This window comes from Thermobia domestica, chromosome 8, assembly GCF_964235325.1.
Source record: "Thermobia domestica chromosome 8, izTheDome1.hap1.1, whole genome shotgun sequence".
Classification (NCBI taxonomy): domain Eukaryota; kingdom Metazoa; phylum Arthropoda; class Insecta; order Zygentoma; family Lepismatidae; genus Thermobia; species Thermobia domestica.
Window position 1 is genome coordinate 9,503,011 of NC_137461.1, and position 14,050 is coordinate 9,517,060.

The 14,050-nt window shown below is 35.3% G+C and overlaps 1 protein-coding gene across 1 annotated transcript in view; it reads right to left on the bottom strand.

The window, feature by feature from the left end:
* The window catches only part of LOC145692677 (uncharacterized), a 1,521,027-nt gene that overhangs the window by 1,293,911 nt on the left and 213,066 nt on the right, over positions 1-14,050 (bottom strand). Inside the window, exons 43-46 of the mRNA XM_081768059.1 lie at positions 13,946-14,011; positions 12,200-12,307; positions 8,979-9,050; positions 4,455-4,526 (exon numbers count right to left, since the gene is read on the bottom strand). Coding sequence (XP_081624185.1) covers positions 4,455-4,526; positions 8,979-9,050; positions 12,200-12,307; positions 13,946-14,011 — 318 coding nt within the window. The remainder of the gene's footprint in view (positions 1-4,454; positions 4,527-8,978; positions 9,051-12,199; positions 12,308-13,945; positions 14,012-14,050) is intronic.

Sequence of the window (14,050 nt, forward strand, 5' to 3'; positions counted from 1 at the left end):
GCGGAGAAAATCAATAAGATATTAGAAAACTTGAAAAAAATTGAAGAAAGGCTGTGAAGAATATGGAATTAAAATAAATATGAGAAAGAGAAAAACCATGGTGATTGGAAAGAAGGTTCTGATGTCAAGTATACAAATAGGAGAGGAGAAAATAGAACACATGACTAGTTTTCGATACCAGAGTAGTATTAGTAGTAATGATGTGAAATGTGAACGTGAAATAAAAGCAAGGATAGGAATGGCGAAAGAAGCCTTTAGGCGAAAAAAATACCATTTTGTGGGACCTTCAAAGAATTGAGTAAAAGACTTATTAAATGCTTCGTGTGAAGTATTGTACTGTATGGGTCAGAAACATGGGCATTAGGCGAAAATGATGAAGAACAATTGGAAGCTTTCAAAATGTAGCTATGGAGAAGAATGGAAAGAATTAGCTTGGTCGAGCGGAAAACGAATGAGAGGCTGTTGGAAATACTTGGGAAGAAGAACAATTTTAGATATTATTAAGAAGGGGAAGAAAAACTGGTTGGGATATTGGCTAAGAAGGAACGATATCATGAGGGATGTGCTAGAGGGTATGGTGGCAGGAAAGAGAGGGAGACGGCGAAGAAGACTACAATTAATGGACGATATCAAAACAGAAAAATCGTACGTGAAGACGAAGAGGTTATCGGAAGACCGTGGAACATGAAAGCTTCTCAGCTGCAGTAAGCGACTTGCCAATAATGGCAGAATATCCAGGATAATGATGATGATACTCATGTGAACCTAGAAGTAATAAAAATGCCTGTAATCGCTTCGAATGCCAATTAAAGGATTACAACATTAACGGAAAACAGTAAATTAATTATTATTTTAATTTCTTGTTAATTTCCTAATTATCTTATTATTTTAATTCTTCTCCTTATATTGCAAAGAATTTTTTCCATCTCTTGCAATTTTAAGAATCCTTTTCATATCATTATCTTTTGTTTTCATTGTATAAACTGTATCTGGTAATCCTGCAGTCTGGTAATCCTTTCAGCCTGGTAACACGTGATCCTGCATTCGAACGCAGCATCTACATGGACACTTCTTTATTTTTCATGATTGGGCCCTACTTCAGCATTTGATAAAGTATTTTAGCGAAAGAATCTGTATAGCATTTAAATTGTCTGATTATATATGTTACTTTATAAAATGATATGATGCTACTTTCTTAAAAAATATTTGTCTAGTGTTGGTAACTTAATAAACTTTAACGTAATCTATCCGGAATCTTATTTCCACTATAAATCAAACACATGTATACACTATTATATAACCTGAATTCTTTGTTCCTCTTCCATTCAACTGTATCCTTGTTATTATATTTTTAGATAATAATCTCTTTGAATCTCTCTGAATTCATATACTTACAATCTTCCTAATCTTTGTCCTTACGACATATATTTAATATCCTTCAATACATCTTGTTTATCTTGATCAACCTACAACCACAGACTATAAATCTTACGGTACACAGTATGTGTAGTCTACCGTGACACTTTCTACCAACACTACTCTCCCCCCTTTACATTTTTGTTTTTATTTTCCAAAACTTCAACAACAATTCTTTAAGGAACATTTTGTCTGTTTCTAATCCTTTCTTTCAGCTCTATTTTCTGAGTGCCTCTTTACCAAAAACTTCATAAATCTAGGCATTAATTTGCTCAAGTTCTTCGTAGGCTTACTACTGGCAACCCTGGAAACCATGCATTCATTGTCGGAAACCATGCATTCATTGTCATCCTTCTCCTGCACGCCTTTCCTGTTAGTATTATTATCCCAAATTGACTCATCAATTCTAAACTTCCTCCTAGCAGTCACCACTTCATTTTTTTCGGACTTGGGCTTAACTTCCAGTGCTTTCTTCTCGATCTTCTTGTCCGTTTCTTCCATTTGTTTGCTTCCAAAATTTACAGATGACAATGTACTATTGACATTCCAAGATTTTTGACTAAAGTGCTTTTTGGCTTCTGGCAGCCTAACCTGATTGCTGGCCTTATCTAATCTTGTAATTTCTACACTTAACTTGTTTTGATTATGATGAGGTTTTTCCTGGGCAACTTTCGAAACTTCAGTGTTTTTGCTTGCCTGTTTGAACTCAAACTTGGGGTTCAACCTTTTTGCCAAACATGCCCTTGCATAATGACCAATAAAAAGACATCTAAAACATCGCTTGGATTTAGCTGGGCAATCCTTGTTGTTGTGGGCACGTTTACATCTTTTACAGTCATTACGTTTGTGTTCAATTGAAGTATTTGCCTCTTTACACTGTAGTTGTAGTTTTAAAAAAGATATTTCTTCTTTTAATAGCGTTATTTCCTGATCTCGTTGTTGTAATTCCTTTCCAATGCACCTTTTAACTTTGATGTCCACCATATTCTCTATCTGTTCCCACCAAATAGAGAGCCTAGAATTCGTTTTTATCGACTGCGCCATTTGTTACTTTATAAAATGATATGATGCTACTTTCTTAAAAAATATTTGTCTAGTGTTGGTAACTTAATAAACTTTAACGTAATCTATCCGGAATCTTATTTCCACTATAAATCAAACACATGTATACACTATTATATAACCTGAATTCTTTGTTCCTCTTCCATTCAACTGTATCCTTGTTATTATATTTTTAGATAATAATCTCTTTGAATCTCTCTGAATTCATATACTTACAATCTTCCTAATCTTTGTCCTTACGACATATATTTAATATCCTTCAATACATCTTGTTTATCTTGATCAACCTACAACCACAGACTATAAATCTTACGGTACACAGTATGTGTAGTCTACCGTGACACTTTCTACCAACAATATACATGCATATGTATGTACCAATAGATGAATAACGGAATCAAACTTTAAAATCATATCAGTGGTTAACTACGTTAATTTAGTCATCCATCTTATAGCTACTTAAACGATAGGTATGCTCGCATATCAAAGTGTAATACACAAATGTAGCAGTACACATCAATTTAGTATTTTATCAAGAGCATTTATGTTTTATAAAGGTAACCAAGAAAGTTCTGTCACATTCTATGGAGGTCTGTGTTCCATTGGTCCTCACGCCGTGAGTTGAATGCGAATGAAGATAAGACGAAGATCATTTGTTGGTGTGGGTATATCCAATGTATTACCTGGTTGTGGCAGTTCAGTTACACCGTGAACTTACCTAAGGACAGAGTGAACATGGGACCTCCACAGAGCGTCATAAGGGCTTGTATGCTGTACGAGTACAAACTGGGGTAAAACACCGCTGCAGTGGGGCAGAAGATATGTCAGGCCTTTGGTGAGAGTGTCGTGACTACGCGAAGAGTGCAGTGGTAATTTAACAAGTTTAAGGACGGTGACGAAAAACTCGAAGACGCACCACAGAAGCCCGATACATGTACCTATACAAAATGAAGATCTTCAGGCAGCAATTGAGGCGAACAGTGGTAAAACATTGACGAAATGAGATTACAATTCAATGTGAGTTGAGAAACCATTCGACAACCTTCATCAACTGGGAGACACTACAAGTTGGGTCAATAGGTCCTACATGATTTGACTCTGGGTCAGAAGGCAACGCGAGCATACAGGTATGTTTATTTGCTATCTCGTCTGAGGAAGGAGCCATTTCTGGACAGGGTGTTGACTTGTGGTGAGAAGTGGGTCCTGTACGAAACTCTACGGCACCGTCTTAATTAACGTCCTATCAATCGGTTCCAAAACTGCCATATCGATGACAGTTAGGTGACATATCCATGTTCGAAGATGATGAGTGAAAAAGTGATAGAACTTTCTTGGTTACCTTTATATAATAACATTTATTAGCGACACAACTCCCGAAGAAAATAGAAAATAAAACTTCAAAATCATATGAAATCAAATTCAAAAGATATTTTGAATTTCTTTGTAATGTCGAGTTATGATATATTTTAACAGATAATATCATAAATGTATGCTTTTAAACAAAGCATGCAAATAAACTAATTCTTAAATTTTATGCAAGACATATAGACGTTATAAATTCGATTAATGTCAGTAAAATTGAGAGAATTTCAAGTATATGTCTGCTCTTTACAAAATCACAGCACCAAAGCAGAAAAGGGATGTCTATTTCATCCTTTCGAACATAGCTCATGGGTATTGATATTATAAACTAATTATACTATATCAAATTTTAGCAGACTGATAAATAAAAATAATTTTGAAATGTCTTAAGAAATGGGGCTATTTATTTCTATACTCCCTTCAATAACCATAAAGTGGGACTCGATAATGTTTATAAATCGCAACTTCTTTGAGCATAATCAAGCAGTTTACATGAGGCGCAGGTACTACAATTGGCAACCACACTTCTATCTTGTAAGAAAAACAGGAGTGCTCCAAATATAGTATCTTGAATGATAACTAATAAAAAAAAATGAACATTATACAGAACTTACCCATGTTGACAGTACTCTTCGTCCAGATTTCTATGACAGTAACAACGAATTTGTTTCTTAGTGTAATATCTCCTGAAATACAAAATTTAATTATATATGACTCACAATCCAACAAATACATTGATTATAAAAAAAAAATGCTAACTTTTAAGTAAACAACAACGAAGTAAAATTAAACATAAGTGCACTTAGTTGTAAATTAAGATTTATTATTATAATTTACAGAACTATCGTTCATGTTATTGCTCAAAAGTGTCCACTTGGTTAAAATCTTCAGTTGTACTTTGTACATTAATTTGAAGACGATGAATCCAATAAAACTACTTTTAAACATACTATCCATCGGGTCACACGAAATATAATCTCAAATTTGGGATATAAACAAATATGAATATCCCAGCTTCAAGGGAATGGGATACAAACAAATGTGAATATCCCAACTTCAAGCTAATGGAATACAAACAAATATGAATATCCCAACTATAAGGTAATTGGATATAAACAAATATGAACATCCCAGCTTTAAGGTAATAGGGTAAAAGCAAATATGAATATCCCAGCTTTGAGGTAATGGGATACAAATAAATATGAATACCCTAGCTTTAAGTTAATGGGTTATAAACAAATATGAATATTCCATCTTTAAGATAATGGAATATAAACAAATATGAATGTCCCAGCTTTAAGGTAATGGAATATAAGCGAACATGAATACCTTAGCTTTAAGGTAATGGGATATAAATAAATCTTATATCCCATCTTTAAGGTACTGGAATATAAACAAATATGAATATGCCATCTTTAAGGTCATGGGATATGAACAAATATGAATAACCCAGCTTTACGGTAATGGGATATAAACAAATATGAATGTCCCAGCTTTAAGGTAATGGGATGTAAACAAATATGAATATTCCAGCTTCAAGATAATGGAATATATATATGAACATGAATACCCCAGCTTTAAATAAAATATAAATAAATCTCAATATCCCATCTTTAAGGTAACGGGATATAAACAAATATGAATATTCCAACTTTGAGGTTATTTTTCTCGTGGCCCCACGGTCGAAAGTGATGTTCAAAAAGTGTGATTGAATTTGGCCTCCTCTAATTATTATAAAGAGTACAGTTAGAAATATATCGAAGCCTGAACAATTTTACCATCGGTATGAGTAGTAGTTCAAAGAGTCCAATTTTGAAGTCATTTTTCTCGTGACAGCAAGGAGTAGGTTTTAAAACATTTCCATTGAATTTAAACTAATTAACTCTATGGCGTATGGAACCGGGAGATTCAATGTTGCGTTCATAAAACCTCTCCATTGACTTCTGTCCTCAGCCAACTAGGTCCAGTTTCTATTTTGTATTCTTATTTCTGCGAGATCCATCTTCATATTGTCTTCCCATCTGCGCCTAGGTCTTTCCAATGGTCATTTCCCGATTAAATTTCTAGTTAAAACTTTGAAAGCGTTCCTACTTTCTTCCATTTTGGCTGCACGACCTGCCCACCTGAGCCTCCTAGACTTGATGAGCCTAACAATGTTTGGTAAAACAGTATAAATTATATAGTTCCTCGTTATGAAGATCTCGCAATTTCTCATTCCCATTCCTCTTGGATCTGAATATTCATCTTAGGATCTTGTTTTCAAATGTTTCCAGTCTACATTCTTCCCTCAGAGTGAATGATCATGTTTCGTATCCATACAGCACAACAGGCATGATCCTTGACAGAATTCGCGACGACAGAAGATTTTGAACTAAATAATAACACGAAATCCCTGCTTTTAGTTGACATTAAATTTCTTCGTGAATATGTTTTTCGTCTGTTAACACTAACCTACATATTTAAGGTATCCACTTTATCAAAAGTATTATTTGATATTTTAACGCATCCATAATTTGCCGTATTACGATCCCGACGAACTTTATTTTTCTCTGCGTTTACTTCTAAACCCATGTCTCTGCAAACGTTTAATAAGACCTCTGCGTTTCTTTCTATTGTTTTCCTATCATCTCCCATTAAACTTACGTAATCAAAATACGCCATAACCTAGTGAATAATATTCAGCTCTAGTACTTATAGTAGACCATTCAGCATATGCTTCTAATTTCAATTTATATAGTAATTTGAGAACGTTAACTTCCATTATGTCATTGTGATTGTGTGTGTGTGTGGGAAATTCCATTATGAAGAGGTTTCTAGAAATGTTAGAGGCAGAAGAAGTGTCTGTATCTGAGTGTTCGTAAAAGGTAAAGTGCTCTCCTTTAATAATACATATACTTTTGCCGGTACAAAGTACATGTCCATTATTGAGAGATGTCCTTTAAGGGAAGTTTCAAATGTATATGATATAAACATGATGTATGATACTAGTTATAATCTCGAATTTTGACTTATCGGGGACACGGTTGCTAATTAGTAGAGCGCTTACCTATGATTGCATGGGATCCCTGGTTCGATCCACGACTAAGGAAATTTATAGTGGACAATATCCGTGTGTTTTTACGGGGTACTTCTGTTTCTTCCCACATTGGCATTCCACTAATTCTTCCATCATCAATACATTGAATTTTTATGGAGGCGCGGTGGCTCAGTAGGTAGAACGTTCACTTCCGGTGCTTCGGTTCCCTGGTTCGATCCCAGCTCGCGCCGTGTGGACTTTATGGTGGACAAACATCGTGCTCGTTGGTTTCCTCGGGGTTCTCCCGTTTCCTCCCAGTTTCTTCATTCCACCATTTCATTCATTTCTCATCATCACCGTCTCCTTTAGCCTAACCGGCATAACCGTGGGACGTAAAACTTAAAGATTTAATTTCTTCCATCATCAGCTACTTGCTTTAATCATCTATTTACTTTAGCCTAAAGGTCATAATCCATTAACTTTAAACTGAAAGCTCCCATTTCATTTTCGAATTTTAATTTAACAGTTTCTAGTACAATCAATACCACCACAACCACTACTTCAAACGATCTGCGCCGTCATTATTAGCAATATACAAAAATGTTTTCTTAAGAATAATAATGTAAAGGAAACTTGAAAATATTTCCTTATATACTACAGGTAGAGTTTCAGAATACTTTTCCTTAAGGTTGGTTTTAATGGGACAAGTTTTGCCGATACATGTCACTACACTCTTTGTATCTCTCTCATGTATTTTTTATCTTTCTCGAAAATTTACAATTTCCCTTACAAATTTCAACCTATAACTCCAAAATTTTAAAAAGGAACTTCATAACCTATCGAAGGTAACAATCTGTGCCGATTTTTTATTTAGAATTTTCTTCATTGCTGAAAATGATTGATTGTTGAAACGGATATCCAAACCGTTAACAATGGAACTATTTCAACAATAACAAAATGCTAAACAAAAAAGTCGGCACGGATTGTTGCCTTCGATAGGTTATGAAGTTCCTTCTCTAAAAATCTGAAGTTTCTACATTGAAATTTGTAAGAGAAATTGTAAATTTTCGTGAAAGGTAACAAATACATGAGAGAGAGAGATACGAACACTGTAGTGACATCTATCGGCAAACTTGACCGTTTACACCAACTTTCAAATCTTATAGTATTTTACCGAAAAGTTTCCTTTTAATAAAACACAGTTCAAGGTTTTACATTAAGAACAATAATAATTAATAGAACTAGAAGTTTTGTCGTTATGTTAGTTACTAACTTAACCTACTGTTTGTTGTACTACTACAATTTCGCAACCAATTCAATAAATTCAATAAATGTACCAGCTTTCGAGTTTGTTTCTCAATAGTTAATAGTTACTTAGAATCTGTGTTTTAAGATAAACAAAAATGTTTTAAATGTTTGGAATTCTTTTATTATTATTTAGAGTGTGATAAAATGAAAAACTGATATTGTTTCATGCTTTTCTGCTATTTTATACCAGCTGTTAAAAAAAATGTGTCACAATAGTTCGCGAACATATTCCTCACATCAAAATATCAAAAAAAGTTCATATAGACCTGTGCTCAGAAGTGGATAGTTTCTGAGTTATAGGGTGCCGAAAACATGAAACAAGTGAACCTTTAAAGTTCGTAGCTTCACTACCATGGGACCTATCACAGTCGGGTCAAGACATCACTGAGGAACTGATATGTGTACTACCCAAATATCCATGTTTAAGAATGCTCCAGTACTTACAGACCAATTTTTAGAGGGGTAAATGGAGGTTGATGATGTACTTCGAAACATCCTTTCTAAAAATGATTGTACAAGTACTGGAGGTTCTGAAAGATGGATATTTGGACATTTGACATACTAGTTCCTCAGTGATGTCTTGACCCAGACTACGATCGATCCTATAATAGTGGAACTATGGATCTTTAAAGTTCATTTTTTCACGTTTTCGGCACCATATAACTACAAAAGTATGCACTTCGGACCATATGAGCTTTTTCTTTTCTTATTTTAATGTGAGGAATATACTCCTAAAATATTGTAACAAATTTTTATAACATCCTATATAATTCCCTTCAAAATAGAGTAAACAAAAGTTGAACGCTGCTCTTACCTCGTCGTTGTGCGAAACGATTCCATATGTTGATCAATACCCTCTCAAGTAGATGTCTTCCTATTGTAAGATCTGGATAGAGAGATATGTAGCAAATTAATAAATATTTCTTTCTTGCCAACTGTTAACAAATATTTCTTCTTAGAGTTTTATTCTATATATAGTAATTCTTACATGATGCACAAACTTAAACGATACATAAAGTAAATTTACTTTAATTTTTTCCTGATTGTTGGTGATATCAAAAAAACAAACATAAATTAACGAACTGATTGACTTTCGTTTGTGAATACAACTACACAGCCACACACACACACACACACACACACACACATATATATATATATATATATATATATATATATATATATATATATATATATATATATATATATATATATATATATATACACACACACACACACAAAATAAAAGTTCTGTGCACTGGACCCCATGATATGGATTCGATATATTTTGTTACACAGAATCCAAATCGAAACTTTAGGACGATTGACCGTGTCAATTTTGTTTTATGGGTGAAAACGTGTGCCCTCTCTATCCAAAATCACTCAATTGTTTTGCCCATAAAAATTGACATGGTCAATCCTGGAGTTTCGAAATTTATGTGTGTGTGTGTGTGTGTGTGTGTGTGTGTGTGTGTGTGTGTGTGTGTGTGTGTGTGTGTGTGTGTGTGTGTGTGTGTGTGTGTGTGTGTGTGTGTGTGTGTGTGTGTGTGTGTGGTATTGAAGTCATTTCTTCCTAGAGGAGTAACATCCGGTATCATGCGCTAATCTAAATTTAAGTAAGTTCTGTATTATTATCATTAAGATTTAAAAGTATTTATTTATGATGGAAAGCAAATTATGACATATTGTAAATGATTTTGCATATTGTAGTGCCAAATAAGTAAAATCTGAATACTGCATTAATTCTAAATAAAATGTTAAATTTAACAATATGTTAGCCAAATTATTGTCAGTTATTTGTTTTCTTGACGATATTTTTATCCTGAATTAATATTGTTTGAACGAAATATGATAATTTTCATGTTCTCTGTTTTAAGTTATTAGAGATTATTAATATTCCTCTACCGGCAGTCCCAGAAGTAATGACTTACTTGTTGTTAGGTGGGGTAGGTTAGCCTGTATGATTGATGTTATTGTTTGTTTTCTTCTTGTTTTGTTTGTGTTATGGTGTAATGGTGGTTTTCCTATTTTTTTTCAGTTAGCAACATTACAAGATGGCGGCTCGCCTGACGCTTGAGAAACGTATCCAATGCTTTCGCCCATTTTCTGAGACACACGATGTTACGGAAGTCTAGTGACGAATGAAGGAATTGTACGGTGAATATGTGCCACAGCAGAAGACAATAATAAGAGTAAACAAAGCCTTCGATATCACTGGTAGCGTAATTGATGCCAAGAGACCAGGTAGGCCTAGGTCCGTCAACAATCCCTCAACTGTTGTCGGATACAGGCGGAAATTCCAAGGTTAATGCAGAAATCGAAATCGATTCGACGGTTGTTCCACACCCTGAATATCCCGAAGTAATCGGTTGCCAAAGTTCTCAAGGATCTGAAACTGCGCCCGTATCATCCTCACCTGCTGCACGAACTCAATGAGAACGATCCCGATAGCCGTATCGAGTTTGCTGATTGGTATCTGCGGACGGTGGAGGAGAATTTAAGACTTCCTAGAACCATATACCTGGACGGACGAGGCAAAGTTCCATGTATCAGGATCAGTGAATTGTTACAACTGTGTATACTAGCGTCCTGAAAATCCAAACGTGGTGATTGAACATGATCCCCAGCGTCAAGATGTGATGGTTTGGGGTAGGGTAATTCTTGACGATGTGTTAGGGTCGTTTTCCCTTTATGGTTCGGTGGCTGGGAAGACGTTAATGGCCGCCAGGTGGACCTCCAAATGGAGAGTAGGGATTAGATAGTGTAAAACACTTGATTTTTACATCAATCCTCTGTACTTTCAATTTTGTTTCATGTCATTCTTGTTAATAATAAAAATGTACTGATCATTCAGAAAGCGAGTCACTACTTATGATACACTCTGTATATTAACGACCTCTAATAACCTAAAAGTGTTCAATAACTGAAAGTATTATGTATAATGATAATGGTACTGATAAAGTCATGTTTCATATTTGGATTGTTAATTATTAAACAATCTAAGCTATTTCTAATAAGATTAAATGGAATAAAGCAATGATAACTCTAGGTTAATCATAATATCTGCTTTTGCATCAAAAAATATTCGCATGATATAAAAAGCTAAAAATTATATTAAGAATAATACATCTATTCCTTGTACATCTATTTCTTTCGTGGAAAGACATTCTATTTTCGATCCTTGTTCCTTTGCAATGCACTTAACTCTTAAATGCATATTATATTCTTACACTAAAAATTCAAATCGCTGAGCAAAGCAACGTTTATTTTAACAATAATAAATGTGTGACAGTTTCGCCAACTAACTGAACATATTGGCTTCATCAGACACAGTCTCAGAAATCGCCAACTAACTGAACATATTGGCTTCATCAGACACAGTCTCAGAACTCGCCAACTAACTGAACATATTGGCTTCATCCCACACAGTCTCAGAAATCGCCAACTAACTGAACATATTGGCTTCATCAGACACAGTCTCAGAACTCTCCAACTAACTGAACATATTGGCTTCATCAGACACAGTCTCAGAAATCGCCAACTAACTGAACATATTGGCTTCATCAGACACAGTCTCAGAAATCGCCAACTAACTGAACATATTGGCTTCATCAGACACAGTCTCAGAACTCTCCAACTAACTGAATATTTGGCTTCATCAGACACAGTCTCAGAACTCGCCAACTAACTGAACATATCGGCTTCATCAGACTCAGTCTCAGAAATCGCCAACTAACTGAACATATTGGCTTCATCCGACATTGTACCTTGAAATAGCATTAGTTACAATGACTGATGAAGCCAATATGTTCAGTTAGTTGGCGAAACCGTTACACATTTCTTATTGTTAAAATAAACGTTGCTTTGCTCAGCGATTTGTATTTTTAGTGTAAGTTATTTAACGTAGCAAAGTTAGTATGAACCACTTAAATATTTTATTCGTTGAGTTTTGTCGGTATTTTATCATTATTTATGAAAAACAAATTCGTACAAACTAGTAAGAATATTTAAAAGTTTTACAAAGACAATCCTCACCTCGTTTGGCCTTTGCAATCATCCAAACACGAATTATCTTATTAATAATAATTTTCAGCTGTTGTGCTAACTCCTTTAGACCTTGTACCGGTACGGTTGGCTTCTTGTCTATGGAAAAGAAATGGAAATTATGATCATAAATAGTTGCATTGCATGAAGTAAAAGGTTCCATGTTAATATTGTTTCCAAATTCAGAAATAGTTTTAGTTTTAACCTAAGAGTGTTAACATATTAAGAAAAGTAAAAAATAAAAGTCAAAGATTTTCTATGAAACTCTTGCTGATTTACAGAAACATACGAGGGTGATTCAAAAAGTAATGACTCCAAACACACTACTTGGCCAATAGCACTGCAAATATTCTGAACTCTTTATCATTAATGCACTGATGTTTAAGCTATAGAATGTCACTTGTTTCACCTTTATATCTCTTCTCGTTCCAGGGTAATGGAGCAAGTGGTGACGTCAATCCAGTGGTGACGTCCGGTTGGAACAGGGCCCAAGTAACATTTTCGTTGTCAAACGGTGTGCCAATCGTTGTCTATTTTTAGGCATCGTTGGCGAAGCCACTATCAAAATGCCAACGGCAAATTCGACAATCCATCAACCATCGATGCCAACAACAGTGGTTCAACGTAGGTGCATCGTTGTTTCGGCAACGCATCGGAAGACGATGTTCTATTTTGTTGTCACAATGTTGGCGTTCCGTAGGATAAGGATCGTTGGCCAACTGTTTTTTTCTCACGTTGGTTTTGTTGGTATTTTATTGGCCCAACCACACCATAGTTGGTAGATCGTAGGATAACGATCGTTCACCAACTGTGATTTTCTCGTTGGCATTTTGTTGGAATTTCGTTGGCCCAACTCCTCCATGGTTGGCACACTGTCGTCCATTGGTTGGTTGGTCAACTGTACACAATCTTCTGTTGGCCCAACGTTGCAAATAATTGTTCGCATAACGACTTGCAATACCGCCAAAATCATCGTTGGCCATCCAACTATGGTCGGTTGGTCCAACCATTTGCCAACCCAAAATGCTACTTGGCGGAGCGGTCGTTGAAATTCTGACTACGGAAGCTTGTGTATCAAGGAACATTCATCGCCGGCGACGAGTCAAGGATACACCATTACGACCCAGAAACGAAGCGTCAGTCGATGAAGTTCCGCCACAAGTTCTCTCCTCCGCCAAAAAGTCGAAGTTGTTCCATCTGCTGGCAGTGTTGTTGACATTCTACCTCATCCTGCCTATAGTCCGGATCTTGTGCAGACTGACTTTTGAGTCTTTTAAAAACTTAAGGATCACCTTAAGGGATAACGCTACAGTTGTGACGCGGAGCTGAAAGCAACATTTCGGCAATCGGGTCGCCACCACAATTCTTCGCCAACGGCATGAAACCCTTGTTTCGCTTTGACGCAAGTGTGTTGCCCGTAATGGAGATGTTGAGAAATGCTGCCACCATTTGTATCTGACATTGCAAGCTTTCCACTGATATCTGTATCGATGCTAGCTGTCAAACACAAATAAAGGAATCACCTTGGAAGTATTACATTCTGAATCACCATCGTATAACACTGTGTCGTACTTTCTTTTCTTATGACATTCGTATAATAAAGAAAACTTTTAAGAATGTGGCACCAAATAATATGGAATTGAAATTCTTATCTCTCTTACACTCATACAAATTTATAAACAATGCACACTTCTGAAAAGTATAAAATTCAAGACCATTTCGATTGACTTTACTTACCTGTGGTATTTATCAAATATATCTGCATGATACGTATGATATGTGTTTCTATATTCTTCAGATCACCTGTAATATGGAAACGATCTTGAGCATTACTAGATGGCA